The sequence below is a fragment of the Salvelinus fontinalis genome, chromosome 20 (assembly GCF_029448725.1).
Source record: "Salvelinus fontinalis isolate EN_2023a chromosome 20, ASM2944872v1, whole genome shotgun sequence".
Classification (NCBI taxonomy): domain Eukaryota; kingdom Metazoa; phylum Chordata; class Actinopteri; order Salmoniformes; family Salmonidae; genus Salvelinus; species Salvelinus fontinalis.
In genome coordinates, this window is record NC_074684.1 from 4,266,903 (window position 1) to 4,289,990 (window position 23,088).

Sequence of the window (23,088 nt, forward strand, 5' to 3'; positions counted from 1 at the left end):
TTTACGTGTCATTACATTTTTCTTGCTTTTGGTGTTAAGTTAATAAAGTTATGATGTACACCTACCACGCTGCACCTTGGTCCGATCCTTCCATCAACGAACGTAACATCAAGGATGATCAATGGAAACAGGATGTACCCGACCTCAATTTTGTCTCCTAGCAAAGGGTCTGAATACTTATGTGAATCAGGTATCTGTTTATTTTTAATAAATTAGCAAACATTTCTACAAACCTGTTTTCGCTTTCTCATTATGGGGTATTGTGTGTAGATTGATGAGGGGGGAAAAATAATGAAATACATTTTAGTATAACGCTATAACGTAACAAAATGTGGAAAAAGGGAAGGGGTCTGAATACTTTCCAAATGCACTGTATATCTAGCAATAAACAAGAAAAATCATCTGCCATAGCAATACAGTGACTCAGAAATTACAGAAATGGCAACAACTTAGCTAGCTAGTCAGCTGCAAAATGTGGCTAACAGTAGTTTCTTAGCTAGCTAGCATAGAAATGAGTGCATAAAATGCTGTACAATGACAAAATGTTGTCAGGAAACATAAGAAAACAAATACTATTCTCACAGTTCTTGCATTCATGCACAGTGAAGGATAAAACATAATAATAATGTTAGAAAACCAGAGATTCTCTGCACAGCCACAGGTGGCGGGCTGAATTTGGGTGTGAGGCTAATTAACACTGAGCTCATGCTAGTTGTGAAGTCGTGCCACTCTTAAAGGGACAGGCCGTAATTCAGCTGCAGGAACCCCTCTTTATACTTCTATTGGTACATTTTTAAGCTATGACCCAGTACATAGATGGATGGCAGGGCTGCTCCAGTACAGTGGATGGCAAGGCTGCTACAGTACAGTAGATGGCGGTAATGCACCATGACGTTGGATGCCAACCACTGATAAACACCACAGAAGAAGAGGCGGGGTTGACAAAGGTAGCTACAGCTAGTACATACCGGTAGAATGTCCTTCACCCCTAACGGACAGGCATGCAGGAACGAAGGACACTGTGTGCTAGCTTCAGTTGGTCAGTTGGTTATATCTGGAGTACTTCTCCTGTCTTATCCAGTGTCCTGTGTGAATTTAAGTATGCTCTCTCTAATTCTCTCCTTCTCTCTTTCTTTCTCTCTCTCGGAGGACCTGAGCCCTAGGACCATACGTCAGGACTACCGGGCATGATGACTCCTTGCTGTCCCCAGTCCACCTGGCCTTGCTGCTGTTCCAGTTTCAACTGTTCTGCCTGCGGTTATGGAACCCCTACCTGTCCCAGACCTGCTGTTTTCAACTCTTAATGATCGGCTATGAAAAGCCAACTGACATTTATTCCTGATTATTATTTGACCATGCTTGTCATTTATGAACATTTTGAACATCTTGGCCATGTTCTGTTATAATCTCCACCCGGCACAGCCAGAAGAGGACTGGTCACCCCTCAGAGCCTGGTTCCTCTCTAGGTTTCTTCCTTGGTTTTGGCCTTTCTAGGGAGTTTTTCCTAGCCACCGTGCTTCTACACCTGCATTGCTTGCTGTTTGGGGTTTTAGGCTGGGTTTCTGTACAGCATTTCGAGATATTAGCTAATGTACGAAGGGCTATATAAAATAAACTTGATTTTATTTGATTTAGCTTAGCCAGCTAGTCCTAAGGAGGACTCCGGTAAACAGCAGGCGGGAACCGAACCTTGAACAGAAACGGAACCTTGAACGTAAGTGATCCCTGCTGTTCCATTTTTTTACATTTTAGTCATTTAGCAAACACTCTTATCCAGAGCGACTTACAGTAGAGTGCATACATTTTTATTACATTTTACATACTGAGACAAGGATATCCCTACCGGCCAAACCCTCCCTAACCCGGACGACGCTATGCCAATTGTGCGTCACCCCACGGACCTCCCGGCTGCGACAGAGCCTGGGCGCGAACCCAGAGACTCTGGTGGGGCAGCTAGCACTGCGATGCAGTGCCCTAGACCACTGCCCCACCCGGGAGGTTCCAGAACAGAACGGTTACTTTAAAAGCATGGGAACCGGTTAATAATCTTATTTTACGTTCCAGGCATTTTTTTTCTAGTCACACAAAAAAACGCATATACAAAACCCCTACTCTGTCACTCAAATGTATTCCGGTGTCTGCCTGCAAGCTGAAAATATTTGCCTGCGTCTGTCTTTATCTGCCCCTCCCCCCTCCAAAGCATAGGCTACTGTACTGATGTTACAAGCTTGATAAAGAAGATGGGGATAGAAATTCTAAAGCTAGAAGAATGGATTCACTTGTTCAATGCTAGTTAAGGATACTATAGGCCTAGTTATCACATTTGACTTATTAACTACAAAAAGGTAAGACCTGTTTTTAATTCTGATGCTGCTCTGCATACATAAGCTTGTTAGCTAGCTAGCTCAAGCTTATTAGCTAGCTAGCTCAAAGGACGTTCAACATTACTCCACAGAAGCCGCTCCTCCTAGGTATAAATCCGATAATGCTTGTCATAAGATGCCCAGCGCTTCAAGCCTCCTCAACCCTCTCTCGCTCTCTCCCACTCGCAAAATTTCAGTTGCATCTTGCAGCATAGGCTACACTTGATGTCCATCACACCTGTAAACAACTAGCTTGCCTGCTCTATCGGCACTGATTGTGTAAGTATTTTAATGAGCTAAATGTAAAAAAAGTTTTTCACAGGTTAAAAAGGAACAGAAAGGTACAATATAAACGGGTACTTTTTTGGGGTTCGAACCGGTTCAGAACTTTATTTTACTGGTCGAAACAACAGTGGAACGAAACACCCAAAAATTGTGGTTCTGTTCACGAAACGATTTTCAGTTCCAACCCCTGGTAAAGACAAACTGCTTGCATAAATACACATTTTATAATTGACACACATAACTAAAAGCTTAACATCTACGAACAATGTGGTTGAACATCATAAGACTTGAGCTCAGCATGGAACATTTTTCATACTGGGTTAAAGGGATACTTCAGGATTTTGTCAATGTTGCCTTTTATCTACTTCCACAGAGCCAGATGAACTCGTGGATACCATTTCTGTCTCTGAGTGCAGTTTGAAGGAAGTTGATAACTAGCGTTAGCACAATTGCTAATTGGCGTTAGCATTGGCTCACAAAATGACCTCTAACTTCCTTCATACTGGATGCAGAGACATAAAAATGGTATCCATACATTTAGTTAATCTGACTCTGGGGAAGTAGATAATGGGCTTCATTGCCAAAATCCCGAAGTATCCCTTTAAGTTTGACTGATAAGGAGTAACATGAGCTCTATTGAACTCTGAAAAGTACACTTCAGTAGTATTTTTTTCACCATGCCGGACTATAATGCAGCTTTTGAGTTGTGAGAAGTCCTTCCCTGTGTAACAACACACGTAAGATCACTTTATATTGTGTCTTTGAGCTAATAAATGTGGCTGAACTAGGTCTCATTTGCTCAGTTAGCATGAAGACTCCATCACAAACAATAGCAACATTGTTTCAATAATATATAACTTTTCTCACAGCTCTGGTATATAAAGCTTTTTTGAGGCCTTGCTCACAATTAATTCTGTGGCAGCACAATGACCAAACGATATACTGTATGTGAGGCTCTTGATCATATCTTTGATCATGACACTGGTGAGGAGGAGAGTCCTTGTTAAACTTTGACACAAAGTAGTCTGATAAATAGCACAATATGTTTCATCTGAGTATTTGTTATAGTCAAAATAATCCATACATTCTACTTTTTTTTACTCAAAAACTAGTTGTATGAGCTAAGGTCAATGAGGCCTACAGGCCATAAATAGCAAATAGAAGTTCAAAACTTGTAATGTTCACAAGGAGTTGATAAAGATCTAACACAACATTAGGTGATTTAATGTGAATTATTATGGATTTATAATCAGCCATAATGGGGCAGTCATTTTGGACTGGGAACACATAATTAATTAACATGACAGGAGGGTTAAAAAATCATGTTAAACACTATTGGCAAGGTGTACAATATTGTACTGGATTGAAAACTCCCTTAAAAGGTATGTATTACATTAACATGTAATATCCTCAACAGGAATAACGTGTTTAAAATACAGACAGCAGCTATTTAAAATCAAAGGTTTATAAAATGGCATGACTGTAAACATGACGTATAGAGCTACAGTCCTTGCTTCTGCTGAGGTCTCTTATTGTAACCAACACAATCCTAACGACGGGCCTACATTGCCCTGTTACTTCTATAGTAATTGTGCTTCTTCAATAGGGTGGTTTCATACCCACACAGTTGGCAGATGTAACACAGAAAGTACCAAAATGCCTGCTCAAAACAATGCACATAAGCTAATTATACACAGTGTATAGAACATCAGGAACACCTTCCTTATATTGAGTTCCACCCCTTTTGCACTCAGAACAGCATCAATTCGTCGGGGCATGCACTTCAAGGTGTTGAAAGCGTTCCATAGGGATGCTGGCCCATGTTGACTCAAGCTTCCACAGTTGTCAAGTTGGCTGGATGTCCTTTGGATGGTGGACCATTCTTGATACACACGGGAAACTGTCAAGCGTGGGAAAACTCAGCAGAGTTGCAGTTCTTGACACAAACCAGCGCGTCTGGCATCTACTACCATACCCCGTGCAAAGGCACTTAAATATAGTCTTGCCCATTTACCCTCTGAACAGTACAAATACACAATCCATGTCTCAGTTGTCTCAAGGCTTAAAAAACCTTAATTTAACCTGTCTCCTCACCTTCATCTACAGTGATTTGAAGTGGATTTAACAGGTGACATCAATAAGGGATAATAGCTTTCACCCGGTCAGTCTCATTTTCCTGTTTTGTACACAGAATATACACTGTGGAATTATACAGTAATTATACAATTTCATGGTACATGTTCAGCTTACAAGGTGACTGAAAACTGCCAAAGGAAGACACAGCCTGCTGGACCAAACCTACTAAGCCATGGTATGTGGTTGATTGGACTGAAATACTTATTTCATCAGTGTACAGCACTAGATAACACTCAGGAAAAGGAGACACTGTTCCTCTTTGCGTTGAGATCTCCATTGTGCCTGTGTGCCTGCCTGCCTGCCTGTTGCGTCCCCTGGTATCTACTCCATCATCGCATTCTTGAGAAACATTACTTCCTCCGGAACTCTATCTCAGCTTCCTGTTTCTGTCTGGAGCTAAAAGCTGAGTGAGAGGTTCGACCACAGCCAACGGCCACTTTAAATAAAGTAACAGAAACCAATGTGTCAGACCTATGAAAATTAGGCACCAAAAAGAGACTTTGACAAGGGCCAAGTTACACTTACATTAGGAACTCTACTGTAGCACATATTTTGAGTAACATATGGTACTTCACCAACTGGTTGCCTATGCATAAGAGGATAAATGGACAAACTAATGCAACACCATGTCAGAAATATGACAGTTTTGTACAGTGTGTGGTATTCACATGGATACTAAAACATTTCTCTGGCTGGTGGTGTGATTGATGTTCAACAACAAAATGTCCCAGTCTCTGGCTTTTGCTGTTAAATCATCTTAAGGAAGCATTTTCAGTACATACAAAACACCTCCTACACATACAGAACTTAACTAACTAAACCTTTAGCTTAACTACAGACCATAACTTAAAGTTTAAAAAAAATAAACATGTATAAGAAAAACAAAAATATAAAACTGGTTCTTTTGTTGTGGTGCTACTCCAACAAGACCTGCTCAGTTTTTATGGGCGTAATGAGGGGGCCAGCGCCGGACGAATCAGAGCCCTCGTCTTTGGGAAACTCCTCCCCCTGCAGCAGCTCCACCCCTGCCTGCCCCTGCAGGCCTGCTAGCGCCCCTTGGCTGAAGCACAGGTGCTTGATGACCTCGTTGGGGCTGGAAAAGGTGGTTTCACAGACATTACACTTGTAGGGCCTTGCTGAGCCTAAGAACAGCACCTCCATCTGGCTGGTGTCGTCCCCTGCAGAACACAGCTCCATACTCTGCCGGTCCACCATGGTGTAGGCTTCGATGCCCTGGCTCAGACACATGTGGCGTGCTGCCTGATTGGCACGACAGAAGCTCTTGCCGCAGGCGCTGCACTTGTAGGGCTTTCCCGTGTGTATGTACATGTGCTCCCGCCAGTGGCTCTTCTGGATGAACTTGCGTCCGCAGGTGGAGCACTCGTACTTTCTGCGCTTCACCTCGTGGTCCAGGTCAGCACTCTCAAGGTTGTCGATATCCGCAATGTCTGATGGGGGTGGGGTGTCGGCCTGGGACTGACACCCCGTCGCCCACCCCGACATCTCAGCTCTGGGAGAGTCCATGTTGGAACCAGAGAGAGGTGCTTGCTCGCTGTCACTCAGCATCTCAACTGTCATGTCAGCGGACCGTTCTCCACCTCCCCTTAGCAGCACCTCCTCTACCTCTGGTGTGGTGGCTTCTCCTCCTGGGATGACAGAGGTGTGTGCGCCGCTGGGTTCGGCCACCAGGGGGAACCGGGCCTGCCTGTGCTGCAGGAGGTGCTCCCTCAACAGGTTCCTCTGGTTGAAGCGGCTGCTACACAGGTGGCAGGAGTAGTGCTTCCTGAAGGAGGCACTCCTTTTCATGATGCTTGGCTTCACATGGAGAATGGTGTTTGAGTTATCCGAGGAGGGAGCCTCTCCTGTCAGGGTTTCACCTCTATGCTTGTCCTTATACCAGGCCAGGTGGCCGCTGGTTGAAGCCGCCATCATTTCCTGAAATGAAGAGTCCAGCTTGGATGCGTGGTTGGCGAAAGACGCTGCTACAGCAGACGTGGACGGATACTTCCTGTCAGGGAGGCTGTCCAGGTCAAAGGGCGAAGAGAGCTGGCGCTGAGCAGGCAGCCTATCGGACAGCGCCACCTGCTGGTCGGAGATCTGAATGCCAAAAAGGGCAGTAGAGAAGGGCAGGCTGGGCTCGGGGTGGGAGAAGGCAGTCTGGCTGGCCTCCTGGAGGAGGGGGTAGGCGTGGAGGAACTTGACCCCCTGTTCCAGCCGGGCTGGGTCGATGAGCTGAGGGGCCAGCTTCCCTGTGTACATCAGGTTGAGGAGGTAGCTGAAGATGTCTGGCTGGATATCGGCTGCCTTCAGGCGTACGCAATCACTGAAAAGAGAGATATTTATTTAACTATGGCTTTAAAAAATTCTATATATCAAAAAATGTCTTGAATTTAAAACAGACGCAAACAATAGCTTTTATTGATCACCAAACATATACATTGTCCTGTCCTTATTGAGTTGCACATTATTTGCTACAATCTTTAGGTGAACTTGTTTGAATAGTCCAATCAGGACTGGGTTGAGTTCAGTTTTAACTGAACTTTCTCACTGTCGTAAATCATTAGTGAATATGGTGTTAGCCTAGAGTAATGTAGCCAACAGGTAGAGGCGTTGCCGTGGCGTTTACCATACCTGTCCTGGTGTATGAAGAGCATTCTGAAGTAGTTAGAGAAGGCGGCCAGTACTGCCTTGTGGGCTTTGAAGAAGACGTCTCCGATGACAACGGTGCAGTCACACAGGAAGCCAAACTCCCTCTGAGCATTGAGCTGCTGCAGGAGCAAAAGACCATGGTTGGCCAACTCCATTCTTCAAACTGCACAAAGAAAGGCACAGAGATAAAGACAACAGTAAGTCAGTTTCCTGTCTGGAAGAGGATCACAATGCTACCAAAGAGAGGTCTGTGATGTCCACTTTAACAGCTCTGTAATACCACAACTCCAATGTAGGCTAACACCCCAAACACTGGTTGTCCTAAACATAGCATTTCCTTTCCAATGAGGAAAAAGCTCAATGTCTAATAAGAACACGGAGGCCTACTGGCATCTGTTTGAGTTCACATTGCAAAAATATGATAAAACTGACAAAAATGTTATCGTCATGTGTATGGTGGCTGAAATTACCCCATGGTCATTGGCTCAACTTACCCCAAGGCAAACATTTTAACTATATTAGCCCACACAGCTACAAGGATGCACTTTTATGTTAAGTTTAAAACATCATATTGTAGCTTATAGACCCCAACTGACCCCAACTGATGATCTTAAAATGATCTACTTTGGTTTGGATACAAGCATCATGAAACCTATAAAACAATACATTCATTTGACTGCGAATTGTTTAAAAAAATGTTTTAACCTAACTTGCTTACTACTTTTCTGTGTGGTTTCTTCCTTCCTAAATATTTGGTCACATTATTAATTTTGTGTATGGTTTCCTATGAGCAAGGGGTAGCTTAACTAACCCTTTGGCTCAATTTACCAGTCTCCCCTATAATTAGTCAGCTAGCTTAATATCTACAGGACCAGTCTGCTCTCAGTCCTTTGAGTCATAGCATGACCTGGTCTTTATCGGCCTATGACCTTTGAAAGACGACTTAGGAAGTGTGTTCTCTCTGCTCTGGCCACCGACACCTTGTTCTATCGCTATGACCGAGACCGTTTGACCTGGCAGTTGTTGGTCAATTTCTTCAACAGATTGATCATCGTCCTATATAATTCTAAAATGTATATATTATTAGTAGAAAGGAAACACAGACTCTTTGTTTAAGTATTAGGATTCTCCTTTAGTAATAGAATTGTAGACAGAAGTTGGTACAGAGTACAGTATATGATAGCTCTCACCAGGTTCTGCAAAGTGTCTAAAACATCCTATAACTTATATAGCCTCCCCAGTTCCCCTTGTGTGATTTTCCCTGGCAACAACATTTTAATAAATTTAACCTCCCCCCTGACAGCAGCAACCATCTTGTCAGCAATTTAAATCTCAGAAGTGTGTTGGAGCAAAACTGAACACCTTCCTAATATTTAGTTGCACTGCCCACCCCCCTTTTCCCTCAGAACAGCATCAATTCTTCAGGGCATGGACTCTACAAGGTTGTCAAGCATTCCACGGGGATGCTGGTCCATGTTGACTCCAATGGATGTCATTTGGGTAGTGGACCATTCTTGATACACCCAGGAAACTGTTAAGCGGGAAAAACCCAGCAGCATTTCAGTTCTTGACACAAACCGGTGCTCCTGGCACCTACTACCATACCCCGTTCAAAGGCACTTACCTCTTTTGTCTTGCCCATTTAACCTCTGAAAGGCCCACATACACAATCCATTACTCAATTGCCATCTTTAACCTGTCCACACAGGTTTGAAGTGGACTTAACAAGTGACATCAATAAGGGATCGTAGCTTTCACCTGGTCAGTCTATGTCATGGAAAGAGCAGGTGTACTTAATGTTTTGTATACTCGGTGTATAAGGCTCAAATAGTCATGTTTGAGGGGAGGTCTATGCACAGCAAGTTATTTGTCAATTAGGCTATACTTACAATATTTTTTACATTGTCGCTATTACATGGCTACTGTTTAATAGAGGGGATCCCAGCTTTCCAACAGTGCTGATTTGTCATTTTTTATTTCGTAATTTTTTTAAACATTTAACTAGGCAAGTCATTTAAGAACAAATTCTTATTTACAATGACGGCATACTCCGGCCAAACCCGGACGATGCTGGGCCAATTGTGCGCCACCCTATGGGACTCCCAATCACGGCCAGATGTGATACAGCCTGGATTCAAACCAGGGACTGTAGTGATGCCTCTTGCACTGAGATGCAGTTAACGACATTAATGCTTAGTTAACTATAGCTATCTTGCTAGTTATGTTTTGAATTTGCTGTCTAATTTGTCTGTTGTCTGACATTATTTTACACCTGCTACTGAAATGTCGCGCCCTCTCTCCTCTGGCAACAGTCCACTCGAACTGGCAAAAACAGGCATGCACTGAAGGGTCACTCCGATCATGGCTGATATGTATATATTTTTTAATGAGAATACAAATTATATCTTATGTTTCACTGAGTCGTGGCTGAACGACGACTTGAAGAACATACATCTGGCGGGTTATACACTCTATCGGCAGGATAGAACAGCAGCCTCTGGTATGACACGGGCAGGGGCCTCTAAGGAAGTCTCAAGGTTTTGCCCGCCTGAGGTAGAGTATCTCATGAGAAGCTGTAGACCACACTATCTACCTAGAGAGTTTTCATCTGTATTGTTTGTAGCCGTCTACATACCACCACAGACCGATGCTGGCATTAAAACCGCACTCAATGCATTGTTGGTTAAGGGCTTGTAAGTTAGCATTTCACTGTAAGGTATTTGGCGCATGTGACAAATAAAGTTTGATTTGATTTAAAAGGTTTTCCAAAATGTTCAATATGTAAGAAAATCTATTATGACGGTACTTATGGGTCCTTGAGCGAAATGTGTTCTGAATGAGGAAAGACAACTTCTACATAGAAAGTTAAGTCTCTAGGTCAAACAGTGGGCGGCAGGTATGATGGTTCAAGTGAGACTGCTTATAACAGTGCCACCTATAGACCAATTGGTAACATTATTTTTTTACCAAGGTACTCATGTCTTCTAGTTTCTGTGTGCCACATTATTGTTTTTAAATGTACCAATCTATGCTTGAGTTATTTGACCATGTCAAGGGAACCCCTAATAAACTGCCTCAATATTTGCAGCCATAAAGTGACAAAATCTCTATAGGAGCTAATCCGTCATCAGTACTGGTAAGATTTGAATGGAGCAGCGCTGCCTTTCAGTCGATCCTATCAGTATTGACACATGCTCCAAAGATCCACTTAGCGATTGTTCTTACTGTGTGGTGTTTTGGGAAACGCATGTTAAATCTTCGGCCATTTTAGGAACAATGCATCGTTAGAACACTCGCCATCTGGAAACCCGGCCCGGTCCAGACACAATAATTGGAGGAAAACACTGCAGGCAAATGTTGCAGCAGTACTGACAAATATGCATTATCAGAAAACACCATCCTGATATTTTGTGTGGGTTCAGACATCCAGCAGACAAACTTGTAAGACCTGTGTTACTAAATAATTATGAATGAGTGCTTTGGCAATAGTAAACCTTTGGGCATTCATGAACAACTAGGAATCTGGCAACAAAAAATAACCATGTGTTCATAGTAGCCCAATGTGTTTGTAAGAAATCGCGCCCCTAATGTAGACACGTGGAACAGACGGTCATGGCTAGAAGGATTCCAGCTTTTGTCAAATTAACGTCAGATTTCATTTTCATAGCAGGTTACGCTGCACGTTAGGCTAATTGACTTAACAGGTTATGAAAATTAGTTTGATATTTTAATAAATGTTTTAGGGTTAGGTAAAATACAAAAAAACTATACTTTTGAAGTTAATTTGACAAACGCTGGATCCCTTCTAGTCATGACCGAACGGACCGATATCGCGCAGACTGAAAACACTTCCCCAGTACGTTCTCGTTCTAAACAGAAAGTAACGCTTCCAAACCCGATAGCTGAACGTGAAAGCCAATGCTGGTATGTCTACTTTAGCCATAGACCCATGCCAAGGCAAGTATCATAATGATTTTAATGGGTTTCGCCCAAGTTGGTCACCGAATACATTTCATAAACTTAAAAATGACCTATTTGAAACCGTATATAAATTACGTCTGAGTATGTCGGTATACAAAATGAAACGAAGAGCGGGGAGCTTTACCCTTTTACTCTGCTTGAATCAGTGGAGTTTGTCGTGTTGTTGTTTGTCTCCGGGGGACGTGTCTGTTGGGCTCGCCGCTGCTCTGTTCCTCTCAAGCATCATTGGCGGCGATGGTCGTCGGTGTTTCACGGTTGAGTTACGTTACAATCACATGACTGTGTAAAAGCACTTAAAAACAGCAATTCGTTGTACGGACAGGGCGCCTGACAAAATCTTTTGGGGAACCCCTAACCGCCGTGTGTCCTTGCTATGACTAGAGAATTGTATCCACCTCGTACGTTACATTAAACCGTTAGGTCGGCTACTGTAATTATCAAATCTCTGGTTTGGGCACGTCAAACATAAACCGATTTTGGGGTTAAATAGCCATAGGTCGCCCTCCCCAACCCCACGCAAACAAATAACGTAGTTTTACAATCTTTACTGCAATGGCATTTGCAAGAAAGAGCTTCTTGTAAACAAATGGACGTACCGCCGTGAGTCTCTGGCAACAGTCGTGAAGCAGTCGTTACTTTTGATTCAATTGGTAAATTAGAATAATGTTATCGCAAAGGGCAGGAGGGCAACGAATGAGTTAACTTGTTTTATTTAATTTGTCGATATTTTGTTTAGGCTATGTTGGTAGCCTAAATGTAAAAATAAAATTAAAAATATGATAGTTATTTGTTAGGCCTGCATGGCTACCCAGAATAAAATATTTACAAACACACTTTATCACCAGACTATCAACTCATTATAGGATAACTTGCATTCCATGTTTCATGGTGCAGAACATCTGACTTGGGGAGAAATTACTTTTAGGCATGTATGTATGATTATGGGTGTGCTTTTTCTGTTTGTCAGTGATAAATACTTGAGAAAATACTCCAGTCTATTTATAAGCATCCTTCAAAAGGACCTCTCTCTACCAGTCAGTCGACTGAGGTGTTTGCTGTGTCACAGTTGATTAACAGGATCATTTCATATTTTCAAAAGGTGGAGTTAAATACAATTCAAGAGGATATTGATCCAGGGGGTAAACATTTACCACCAGTAGCCACTTTAACCCTGATAAAACATTCAAGGAACACAGCACTGCACAACACTTATTACATGGTTACACGCTGCTTATGACTAAAGGAGGCTTTGTTAAAAGGTTCAATAAATGTGCTACTGCCTGCTACCCATATTCCTCATGGTCAGAATTCTGGCCATATCCCCTGACTTCTGTGTCATCCTCAACAGGATGTAAGCTATAGCCTGACCAGGGAGAGGAAAAACGTACACAAGCATCGCTTGCCAGGAAGCTCAGGACGAGTGGGAGGAACTACACACACACACTCACACAGATGAACTAATTGGCATACGGACACACACAGGCATACACATCCATCATGGCTCTACAGTGCAAATATTTTACTCGTAGATTTTGCTGTGCGACCTGGAATTTGTATTTAGGAGCACCAGTGTGCCTAGGAAAGTTAAGGATTCCAACTGTATTACCTTAAATCATTTGCATTGTGCTCCTCGACTTACAGGAGGAACTAGGCTTAAATGCCTTTCTCGGGGGCACATCAACAGATTGTTCACCTAGTCAGCTCAGGGATTCAAACCAAGAACCTTTGGGTTACTGGCCCAACACTTTAACTGGTAGGCTACCTGCCACTCCTAACAGGACCCACCTGATCAATGACCTCTTAGAACTGGTGCCGCCTGGCCATGCTAGATGCTGCTACTGTGTGAGGTGTTAATTTGACTCTCTCCCTCTCATCACCATTAATAGAAGGGGTTTCTATAGGGAGATAAAAGAGATTGAAAAATAAGCAAAACTGAGGCCAGATAAACGGCCATCTCGGTTAACCCAAAACCAAAGTCTACAGTAATTGGTCAGGTGCTCAATTAAGTTCTGGGTCCAAACATGTTAAGAGAAGGGATTAAGAGATGCTAGCACGAGAAGTGGAACCGGAATGAGAAGCGCCACTATTTTTGCAAGTTACGGACAAGTCTATTGGCCGAATGTCCCCTCACGTAATTCTAAAGATGCCAACACCCTTGCGAACTCGTGATTTTCTACATATAGCCAGTGACGATAAACCCAGACACCGGAACTACTGCTGCTCGTTATCCCATGCATCCCATTCCTTCCCGACAGATTCTACTGTACCTGTTATGTTTACGTACATCTGTCCACGAGAGATTAGAAAAAGGGTGACCGAAACCCCTGACAGGTTTTTCAGTGGAGATAGTGGGAGCAGAACTAAAGCATGTTTAAACTGTTTAGATAGCTCCACAGCAGGGGGTTGGTTGAGAGCCCTATGGGACTCCCAATCACGGCCGGATGTGAATCAGTCTGGATCTGAACCAGGGACTGTAGTGACGCCTCTTGCACTGAGATGCAGTACCTTAGACCGCTGCGCCACTCGGGAGCCCCAACATAGTAAATGTAAATCCGAGGACACTGAAATTAGTATGTTATGTTTTGTATGGTTACAGAAGACAAGGTTAATTAAGGCAAGTTTTGCATTTTAGTTCATTAGCAACTTTTCAGCTACTTTCTACTTTTTAGCTACTTTGCAACTACTTAGCATGTTAGCTAACCATTCCCCTAACCTTAACCCCTAGCCTAGCTAATGTTAGCCACAACAAATTGGAATTCATAACATATCATACATTTGCAAATTCGAAACATATTGTATGTTTCGCAAATTCACAACTTATCATACAAAATGGATGATGGACATCCTCCAATTAACACAACCATACGAAATGTAACATATCATAGTAAATGGGGTGTCTCGGATTTACTTACAGAATAATAGGAAATTCGCTTAGACCATGTTGCACTACAACATACACTTTAGAAAAAACGTTACATTAATATAACTTATTCCTAATTAGCAATAAAATGTATGGGGGAGCAGAACCACCAGTTCAAACACAGCCTTGATGTGAACCCCTCTGGCCGTGGTCTGTTTTGAAACCAGAGTGTCTGAGTCACTCCACAAATCCGGACCGGGGGGGTTGGTTGGGAGCCCTGGAACAATGGAGATTGACACAGCTGGAGACACCCACTCCACAGAACCACATGTGGGATTCCACATCCTGCCAATGACATGCCTGCTCCTTTGTTCCCATGGGGATTGGTGACCTATTATACTGTATTATAGAAACTGATATGGGAAAGTAGTACTCATCTCTCATCCCACTCTGACTATGTTTTGTATCTGATTCATACTTTTTCTATCTGATCCAGATCAATACAGCTATCCAGGGAGATAAGTGGCTGTGCAGGGGTCAGATGCAATGAAGCACCATGAGTTGATTCTCAACTTATGCGAGGAGTTCAGCCAACGGCCCTGCGGAAGGTGTGGATATAGGCCAGGCACACTAGACGTGCCACTGCCATAATTTTAAGATCAAGACCTTTAAACAGAGATGCAGCATGCTTACATTACATTCTGTAGTACACTACGGTTTTAGAATGTCAGCATAGCCAACAAAATGACAAAATGTTTTCTATACTTTTAAAGTTTATTTTATATAGTCTAAGGAATCGGTTCAGATGAGTAGCATCTGATTAGTCACCACTAGATGGTGGCATCGTATAATATAAAGTAGTAGATGTGGAGAGGTACAGTAGAATACCTAAAAAATGCATAGTTCCCTTCCAAAGTTGTCCTAAATGCAGTGACAGAATTTGAGGTAACACTTTACTTGACACCCAGCGTCATAATACGTTATGACACGGTCATAACCATGTCATATGTCATAATTGCTGACATAACTTGTCGTAATATGGTCATAGCAATGTCATGACATATATTTAGACCTGTTGCGACATGTTATTTTATGGGTGGTTATGACACCTACATAAGTGTCCAGAACAACAAAACCTACCACACAAGGCAAAACATTACATTATACCATAACCTACTTGTCAACAGAATGTTTATGTTATATAACCTAAATTGGCCATATTAAATTATCATTGTAATTATGCACACATTGTCAGACATGCACCTACCCCAATGCTTTGTTGAATGCAGGAACATATTTCAGGAGCAGGACAAGACACCCTCTGTTTGACTGATGACTGACGTAAGAACATGTACGTGATAGGCCTATCTGGCTTATATAATTATGATGGTCATAATGCTTCTTGACGGTGTCACCAAGTGTATTTTCTTAGTCCAAGTAAAGTGACACAGGATGGTCATAAAGCTTCATGACTGTAAAGAATTCATAACAACAACAAAGGACTTAAGAAACAAACTTTCAAATGAAGGCAACTTCTTGGCAGGGAAAAAACACATTTGAATAAATGTGGGTTTTGACACTCTTATGTAGGTGTCATAAGGAGCCATAAAATAACGCACTATATGTCACAACGGGCGTAAATATATGGGTCATGCCAGTGTTATGATATTATGAAAGGCTATGACAAGTTATGTCAGCTGTTATGACATGGTTATGACCGTGTCATGTGTTATGACGCTGGGTGTCAAGTAAAGTGTTACCGAAGTGGTAATAACCCCAAATAAAAGGGGATAACCAACTTTATTATCAGTGGTAGAAAAAGTACCCAACTGTCATACTTGAGTAAACAGGCTGGTCTCATAGACTAGACGTAACAAATCCGGGACACTCAAATTAGTATGATACTTTACAGTTGATATGGTTACATAAAAGAGAAGGTTACTTAAAGGAAAACTCCACCCAAAAAACTATCTTTTGCTATTTGTCTCATTACCTCATTGTTGATATAGTCCCAAAATCTTTTGCCTGTCAGCAATCACATTTTTAAGATACTGTATATAACTTTCAAAATACATAAATACAGCCATATGACGCATTTTGCATTATTGATGAAAAACGCAGTGTATGGATGCAAAAACAAAAATATTTTTGGCGAGGAATTTTCCTTTAAGGCAAAAACAAAAGTAGGGTGGTTGGATGGGGAGGCGTATAACGCAAATGTCTAGGAACCCAAAGGTTGCGTGTTCGAATCTCATCAATATTCAACTTAACATTTTAGCAACTTTGCAACTACTTACTACTTTTGAGCTACTTTGCAACTAACCCTTCTCCTAACCCCAACCTTAATACATACTTTAAAATAATATTATGTGAGCCAGACATAAAAATCAAATGAGCATTTTTAGAGATGACTAATGTTACTGTCCCCACTACAAAGCAAAGTACTCAAATATATGTAATTTTGTCCTTGAAACATTTAATTGAAATGCTGTAGAATTCCATTCATTCCTATGGAGGACTGCTCCTACCGGGGAGTGACAACATGGCCGACCAGTGGCATCAAAGTCTTTCAATGGCCAATACATAGATCGCATCAGCATTCCAGGGTTTATATACATAATTGGATATAAGCAGAGATCCCCAGCTACCTCTGATTCATTCATCCATTCCTATGGGCTAAATGAATGAGGAAAGAATAAGGTTTGGAATACATTTTGAAAAAAGTTCTGAGGTTAACACAGGCTTATGAGATCTTATGTGTTTGGTTCTATTAAATACTATCAGTCAGCTAACATGACCTTATGAATTATTAAGCTTTTTCTAAAATCATATAAATGCTTAAAAAAAAAGTAGTGTTAGCTGATGAAGATTATTTCATACCACAAATTATTTCAGATCTCCTAAACCTGTGTTTAATTTTGGGATTGATCCAGAAAAACCTACAAAAACTCAGTTTATTTTCGCATAGGCTTTGTTCAACAAACCATGGCGGTGCCTACAAAAAGACGCCATTACTATTACTCTCTATAAATGAGGCCATGTGTTATGACCATTTTAGAAAGGTAGTGGCTCCTAATCCGTGACCAGATCTTTTATTTCTGAGGCTCTGTGTCCGTGAGTGAGTATGCACATTCCCGCAGTATCTCGCAGCAATTTGGAACTTCAGTCATTTTCTCATTCTGAAACTGGATCAGATAAATAGGGTGTTTTTGGAGCCTTTGTTAATGTTTATGTCAGGGTCCCCGTACTGCACAAGGAGGAGGAGGAAGTGATTCGCTATTTGGGTTAGTTTCTCAAACTCAAGTGAAATCGCTAAAAAGTTGTCTAGACTCTTCTATAACATGCCATTTAAATAAAAAACGGAGACTATGGGCGCACCTATGTTAGGGACATTCCTATGCTTAGACAATGCTGACGCCTGACAGAGCTTACAATGCCTGGATAGGCATTTTAAGTATTAGCTAACCACCATTGGTTGTCGCGTTGCCTTGCCCTTAGCTGTGGAATGCACCTCTAACCTCAAGATGTTTATTTGGACTGGAAGCCAAAACATATATTTTGGCTTACATGCAATCACCTGTATTGCACGTTTACAATGGTCCCTAAACCACTGGAGCACCAGAAAACAGCATATTGCATCCTCTTTGGCTCGCAATGCTCTGCAGTGGGCGACAACTTGATCTTGAACCAATCAGAGAGCAAGAACCTCCACGTGGGGGAGCCGACAGGTGTGACAAGACACCCTTTTCATCAGAATTGTTCTAACTTAAACAACAAAGCTGCATAATACATATTTTTTTCTAAAGCAAGTCTTTAGAACTTTTACGTCTAACCTAAGAAGTTTTGCACTTGAATAATTTTTTTGTTAGGTTTCATAATGTGCATTAGCTTAATAGTTAGCTAGTGTTAGCTTGCTAACTGAGCAAAGCAGTCACACAGACTTCATATTAAACGAATGAGGTGGTATGTGCAGCACAATGCACACAACACTAAATGCTTCATCAAGCGAGCTATCTGGCCACTGTAATAACATAATTCAAATCAAATGTATTTATATAGCCCTTCTTAGAGCAGCTGATATCTCAAAGTGCTGTACAGAAACCCAGCCTAAAACCCCAAACAGCAAGCAATACAGGTGTAGAAGCACGATGGCTAGGAAAAACTCCCTTGAAAGGCCAAAACCAAGGAAGAAACCTAGAGAGAAACCAGGCTATGAGGGGTGGCCAGTCCTCTTCTGGCTGTGCCGGGTGGAGACTATAACAGAACATGGCCAAGATCTTCAAATGTTCATAAATGACCAGCATGGTCAAATAATAATCACAGTAGTTGTCGAGGGTGCAACAGGTCAGCACCTCAGGGGTAAATGTCAGTTGGCTTTTCATAGCTGATCATTAAGAGTATCTCTACCGCTCCTGCTGTCTCTAGAGAGTTGAAAACAGCAGGTCTGGGACAGGTAGCACGTCCGGTGAACAGGTCAGGGTTCCATAGCCGCAGGCAGAACAGTTGAAACTGGTGCAGCAGCACGGCCAGGTGGACTGGAGACAGCAAGGAGTCATCATGCCAGGTAGTCCTGAGGCATGGTCCTAGGGCTCAGGTCCTCAGAGAGAGAGAAAGAAAGAGACAAAGCGAGAATTAGAGAGAGCATACCTAAATTCACACAGGACACCAGATAAGACAGGAGAAATATTCCAGATAAGAGACTGACCCTAGCCCCCCGACACAGCATAAATACTGGAGGCTGATTAAATGACAATGGATTCATTCCCATGAGCAGCTGCCTGTAGCTGGCTGCCGAGAGTCAATGCAGTGCCTTTACTTTACCTTGCTAGCACAACAGCTAGCTAGTAAATCATACTAACCATTTAGCTAACATTAGCCAGCTAGCTAAACATGTATCTCTGGGCTGAATGCAATTATGGAGAGTGAATTATATTGTTTCTTTGTCATCTTGCTAGCTAGTTATTTAGCTGTGGCCATCTGGCTAGTATTAACAAGGGCTTTCTACAACAATAGCAACATTAGCGCAGCTAGCTAACATTGACTAGACCATAAAGCAACACACACAAACATGCACTGCCAAACAACGCTACTACCACCTTCTGGTTTGGAATATTTTAACAAGGCTGACACAGTGTCTGAAAACTTCAAGGTTTTTCCTGTGTGAACACCAAAAAAATTGACTGCTGACACTGTTCAGAGGTGCTAAGTACTGTAGGCAGGCAAACGTTTGACAATCCTACCATTGAGTCTGAGCTATAAGGTTAGGGTCAGGAGTGAGGTAAAAGGGTTTTAAGGTGTCTGTAATAGAATAAACATGGCAAAATGGAATATAGGCATTAATAAATGCATCATATGATGCAAAAGGTGTCATACCGGCTGTATTTCTGCCTGTGTGAACGGCAAGAGATCAGATACACATGAAAACACCAAATGACCCCGGAAATTGATAGAACATTGCTGAGATTCCCAAAAATGATATACATTTTTTTTTTTATGAATATTTCCTTTAATGCCTTTGATTCTCGAGAGAAACTACCAACAATGTGTTTGTTTTCCAATGCTAATTAGACAAGTTCTGAATGAAGTGGTATCAATTAATGGTATACTGTATCTCTGATGCCATTCCATCAAAAATGTAAAAATATGGTTTAGCCTTGATAGCCAACTTCCAACCATTTAAGCTTTAAAAACATGTGTTGGCTTAAAAGAATGAGAAATGTGCTAGGAACTACAAGAATGAGAAAGTAAGGGACCAATTGATCATGATGAGAGGGATGGTTTTGTCAGATGAACATGTGTGCCTACCTAAGATCACTTAGGGGGCTAAGTCTAACCAATCACATTCACCGTAGTTGCTTTAGGTGCTAAACTGTGAGGATTCATAACTTGGTTGTGGTCAGCAACATGTCAAGAAAATACATGAGCTGAGACAGACATCCCCTTAGAGCAGCTTGATCTGCACTCTTCCTTCATTGTGAATAGAAACATTTCTAATTGGCCGTGTGTTTCTTCCTCACAGCTCATTTGCAAATCAGACCGTGAGAGACAGGTACCCGACCATACTGACAAGAGTCATTTACACCATCCATCGTAGCAAAAATACGTTCTTTGAGGTGTTCGGAGAGGTAAGGATAGTTATCATCACTGGTCCACCACTGTGCTATAATCCAATCAAATCAAATGTTATTTGTCACTTGCGCCGAATACAACCGGTGTAGACCTAACAGTGAAATGCTTACTTGCAAGTCTTTAAACAACAATGCAGTTTTAAGAAAATACCTAAACAAAACTAAGAGATAAGAATAACAAATGATTAACGATCAGCAGTAAATAACAATAGCGGGGTATATACAGGGGGTACCGGTACAGAGTCAATGTGCGGGGGCACCGGTGCCGAGGTAATTGAGGCACCCGTGCCAAGGTCTATTCAATGCTGGTCTGACCAATCGGAATCCATGCTTCAAGATTGTTTTGATCATTTGGACTGGGATATGTTGCGGGTAGCCTCTGAGAATAACATTGACATATACACGGACACGGTGACTGAGTTCATCAGGAAGTGTATAGGGGATGTTGTTCCCACTGTGACTATTAAAACCTACTCAAAACACAAATCGTGGATAGCTAGCAGCATTCGTGCAAAACTGAAAGCACGAACCACCGCAATTAACCATGGCAAGGTGACTGGGAAAATGATTGAATACAAACAGTGAAGTTGTTTCCTTCGTAAGGCAATCAAACAGGCAAAATGTCAGTACAGAGACAAAGTGGAGTCGCAATTCAACAGCTCAGACAAAAGACGTATGTGGCAGGATCTACAGACAATCACGGAAAGGGAAAGGCAGAGGGAAAGGCAGACACGTTGCGGACACCTACGTCTTGCTCCCAGACAAGCTAAACACCTTCACACGCTTTGAGGATAACACAGTGCCACCGATGCAGCCCGCTCCCAAGGACTGTGGGCTCTCCTTCTCTGTGGCTGACGTGAGTAAGACATTTAAGCATGTTGACACTCGCAAGGTTGCCAGCCCAGATGGCATCCCTAGCCGCGTCCTCAGAGCATGCGCAGACCAGCTGGCTGGAGTGTTTACAGACATATTCAATCTCTCCCTATCCCATTCTGCTGTCCTCACTTACTTCAAGATGTCCACCATCGTACCTGTACCCACCCAAGAAAGCAAAGATAACTGAACTAAATGACTATCACCCCGTAGCACTCACTTCTGTCATCATGAAGTACTTTGAGAGGCTAGTTAAGGATCATGTCACCTCTACCTTGCCTGACACCCTAGACCCATTTCAATTTGCATACTGCCCCAATAGATCCACAGACGATGCAATCGCCATCGCATTGCACACTGCCCTTTCCCATCAGGACAAGAGGAATACCTATGTAAGAATGCTGTTCATTGACTATAGCTCAGCCTTCAACACCATAGTACCCTCCAAGCTCGTCATTAGGCTCGGGCCCTGGGTCTGAACCCCGCCCTGTGCAACTGGATCCTGGTCTTTCTGATGGGCTGCCCCCAGGTGGTGACGGTAGGAAACAACACCTCCATTTCCCTGATCCGCAACACAGGGGCCCCACAAGGGTAAGTGCTCAGCCCCCTCATGTACTGTTCACCTATGGCCACGCATGCTTCCAACTCAATCATCAAGTTTACACACGACAAATCCGTAGTAGGCCTGATTACCAACAATGACGAGAAAGGAGGTGAGGGCCCTGACGTAGTGGTGCCAGGAAAATAACCTCATTCAAGATTCAACCTCTACCTCAACGTCAACAAAACAAAGGATTTGATCGTGGACTTCAGGAAACAGCAGAGGGAGCACACCCCTATCCATATTGACCGGACCGCAGTGGAGAAGGTGAAAAGCTTCAAGTTCCTCGGCTTACACATCACTGACATGGTCCACCCACACAGACAGTGTGGTGAAGAAAGCGCAACAGCACCTCTTTAACCTCAGGAGGCTGAAGAAATTTGGCTTGGCTTGCACTGCCCACAACCACTGGGCTCTCCAGAGGGTGGTGCAGTCTGCCCAACGCATCACCGGTTGCACACTGCCTGCCCTCCAAGACAGCTACATCCCCCGATGTCACAGGAAGGCCAAAAATATAATCAAAGACATCAACCACCCGAACCATGGTCTGTTCACCCCACTATCATCCAGAAGGTGAGGACAGTACAGATGCATGAAAGGTTGGACCGAGAGTCTGAAAAACAGCTTCTATCTCAAGGCCATCAGACTGTTAAATAGCCATCACTAGCCATCTTCCACCCGGGTTACTCAACCCTGCACCTTAGAGGCTGCTGCCCTATGTATACATAGACATGGAATCACTGTTCACTTTAATAATGGATACATACTGCTTTACTCATTTCATATGTAATATTGTATTCTACTGTATTTTAGTCAATGTCACTCTGACATTGCTCGTCCTAACATTTATATATTTCTTAATTCCATTATTTTACTATTAGATTTGTGTGAATTGTTAGATACTACTGCACTGTTGGAGCTAGAAACACCATTTTTTTATGTCTGAATTTTTTGTTGTTGACACATTTAAATTATTTTGTGTAATTGTGCATCTAGCAAGAGAGGAATGAGTTGACATTTCTGCTGTTGGGCCTACTACTGCAGGACATGTCATGGCAGAGTTTACAAGACAATGGCCACCCAATTGATACAAATAATCATGATATACATGTAGTTCTGTCAGGCAAACCTACTCTGCAGTTAACATTTAATTGAGAAGGTTTTCAGGGAAAGTCTTTCTGTCTACCCACAGAAGGTTATCATTAACATTTC

The 23,088-nt window shown here is 42.4% G+C and overlaps 2 protein-coding genes across 2 annotated transcripts in view; one reads left to right on the forward strand and one right to left on the reverse strand.

Annotated features, from left to right (window-relative positions):
* Positions 1–195: 195 nt before the first annotated feature.
* Positions 196–12,009, reverse strand: LOC129817163 (zinc finger and BTB domain-containing protein 2-like). Its single transcript, XM_055872135.1, has 3 exons — positions 11,539–12,009; positions 7,416–7,596; positions 196–7,107 (listed from the first exon to the last, which is right to left on the reverse strand). The coding sequence occupies exons 2-3, from the start codon at positions 7,586–7,588 to the stop codon at positions 5,700–5,702; spliced, it is 1,581 nt and encodes a 526-aa protein (XP_055728110.1). The 5' UTR covers positions 7,589–7,596; positions 11,539–12,009; the 3' UTR covers positions 196–5,699.
* Positions 12,010–14,778: 2,769 nt separating this feature from the next.
* The window catches only part of LOC129817164 (estrogen receptor-like), a 37,862-nt gene continuing 29,552 nt past the window's right edge, over positions 14,779–23,088 (forward strand). Inside the window, exons 1-2 of the mRNA XM_055872137.1 lie at positions 14,779–14,882; positions 20,294–20,399. The gene's annotated coding sequence lies outside the window, so the exon portion shown is untranslated. The remainder of the gene's footprint in view (positions 14,883–20,293; positions 20,400–23,088) is intronic.

What these genes read in the sequence shown, in the direction of transcription:
- LOC129817163 (XM_055872135.1), bottom strand. Translation starts at nt 7,588, where the DNA reads ATGGAGTTGGCCAACCATGGTCTTTTGCTCCTGCAGCAGCTCAATGCT. An exon ending in CTCTTCATACACCAGGACAG is followed by an intron (nt 7,108 to 7,415) that starts GTATGGTAAACG and finishes CTCTCTTTTCAG; the next exon opens with TGATTGCGTACGCCTGAAGG.